The sequence below is a fragment of the Lycium barbarum genome, chromosome 6 (assembly GCF_019175385.1).
Source record: "Lycium barbarum isolate Lr01 chromosome 6, ASM1917538v2, whole genome shotgun sequence".
Taxonomy (NCBI): Eukaryota; Viridiplantae; Streptophyta; class Magnoliopsida; order Solanales; family Solanaceae; genus Lycium; species Lycium barbarum.
In genome coordinates, this window is record NC_083342.1 from 133,796,368 (window position 1) to 133,798,242 (window position 1,875).

At 35.4% G+C, this 1,875-nt stretch overlaps 1 protein-coding gene across 1 annotated transcript; it reads left to right on the forward strand.

The window, feature by feature from the left end:
- Positions 1 to 322: 322 nt before the first annotated feature.
- Positions 323 to 1,559, forward strand: LOC132599187 (uncharacterized). Its single transcript, XM_060312447.1, has one exon. It carries the CDS (start codon positions 576 to 578, stop codon positions 1,290 to 1,292), a length of 717 nt encoding a protein of 238 aa, XP_060168430.1. The 5' UTR covers positions 323 to 575; the 3' UTR covers positions 1,293 to 1,559.
- The last annotated feature ends 316 nt before the right edge of the window (positions 1,560 to 1,875 follow it).

Here is a 1,875-nt window from a genome sequence, read left to right on the forward strand (position 1 = left end):
CGAGCTTATTTGGATTGGATTTGAATTCTAATTTCTTCAATCCGAAAACCGAAAATTCAAACCAAAAGTTTTATATCCAATCCGACGGCCCGAACGCTCACCCCTACCGGCAGATGTATAATATATGTATAATTAGTGTATAATATATGTATATTGCTAGCGACTGTAAATATTTTTGGTCGAGCGGCTAAATGTATAACTTTTCCTTTTATATATGCCTAAAGCAAAAGAAATAAAGAAAAAAAGGAGAAACGAATAAAATAAAGGAAGAAAGAAATAAAGAATATATACTTCTATAGCCTATATATACTCCAACATTGCCTCTAAAATCCCCACAATCTGAAAACAAATATAAAATAAGAATAACAGAGGAGGACTTGCTCCTCTATACAAAACTTAATCTGTTTCTTCAACTTCTTACCACATTTTCCTCTTCAACATAACTGTGGTTTTGATCCAATTTCTTTTGTGCTAAGAGTGAAAGCTCATCAATCCACCTCTCTTTCACTTGTTAGAAGTAAAGTGGAAAAAAAAAAAAGAAGAAGAAGGAATCCTTTAATTTCCAAAACATCAAAATGGAGAAAGCAAACGCTATGCTAAGGTACAAAAGGCGTCAAAGCGTGATAAGGTTGTTCCGTTTCATCGAATTTTGCATTTTTTTCGTCATAATCTCAAGATTTTCCACTCAATTGCCACTCTCTTCCAAGCTCTCGACAGATTATTTCAAGGGACTCGGTGTCACCCTCATTAGTCCTCGATTCGTCTTCGTTCTTGGAAACGCAATTGTCATCATCCTCTTCTTGAAATCAGGACAGTCGTCTACTAAAGATGACTCCACAAACGACGTTAAAGTTGATCCGCACGATGAGTACAAACAAAAATGTTCGATGAACAAAGAGGTTCATTATGCACAGAGCAAAAAACAGGGGAAACAGAGTATTCTTGCAGAAGAGGCTTATTGTGAACAGAGCAAAAAACAGAGGAAACAGAGTATTCTGGTGGAAAGGCAAATAGAAAAGAAAATTCACCGTAGCCATTCGGACAACACTATATGTTTGTCCCATGAGGAGAAAAAACCTAGAAAAAAATTGAACCGATCAGCTACAGTTGGATGCCGTAAAGTTATAAACGCTGACAGTGGAAAACCAACTATGACAATGACAACAACCTCAAATCCGGAGGACGAGATGAGCAGTGACGAATTCAGGAAAACTGTTGAGAATTTCATTGCAAGACAACAAAGATTTTTGAGGGAAGAAGAGTTCTCAGCTGTTGTTTCTTATGAAACATAGCTTGATTTTAGTCCATGTTCATGTACTATTTTTTCCTCTCTCCCATTGTAAACTTTTTCCTTTTATTTTCTTTGGTTATGTTAAAGCGCAGCCAAGGTAGACAGTCTGTCTTGAAACAAGCATCAGTGGCTGATTTTGTGGCTTGAACTAGTGACCTATGAATAGCATGAAGATAATTTTACCGTTGTTTCAAAGCCCCCGTTCATTTTCCTTTTTATGTGTGAACAAAAACAAGAAACAATAAAAAGTATATACATAGTACTCATAGTTCTTAGGCCCTTCTCCATATGGCTTGCTTGCTACAATAGATCTGTACAGTAGTATATTATGATGGTTGATGAAAGTCATGGAAGGTTTTTGCAAATGTCACTTGCCTTAGATCTTTGTTACTACAATATTTTGTATCATAAACTTACATTTGGTGCATAAATTAATTTACCATTTTACCTTCTGCTGATTCATTTCTCACCTGTCTTATAAAGCTTATTTGGTCGTTTAGTTCGTCAATAGAATATTGGATTAATAATCTATGGATTATTAGGTATGTACCAACAATTTGTTTGATTCATTGCACTAAATTACG

Excerpts from the sequence above, each read along its gene's own strand:
- LOC132599187 (XM_060312447.1), top strand. The coding sequence starts at position 576 with ATGGAGAAAGCAAACGCTATGCTAAGGTACAAAAGGCGTCAAAGCGTG.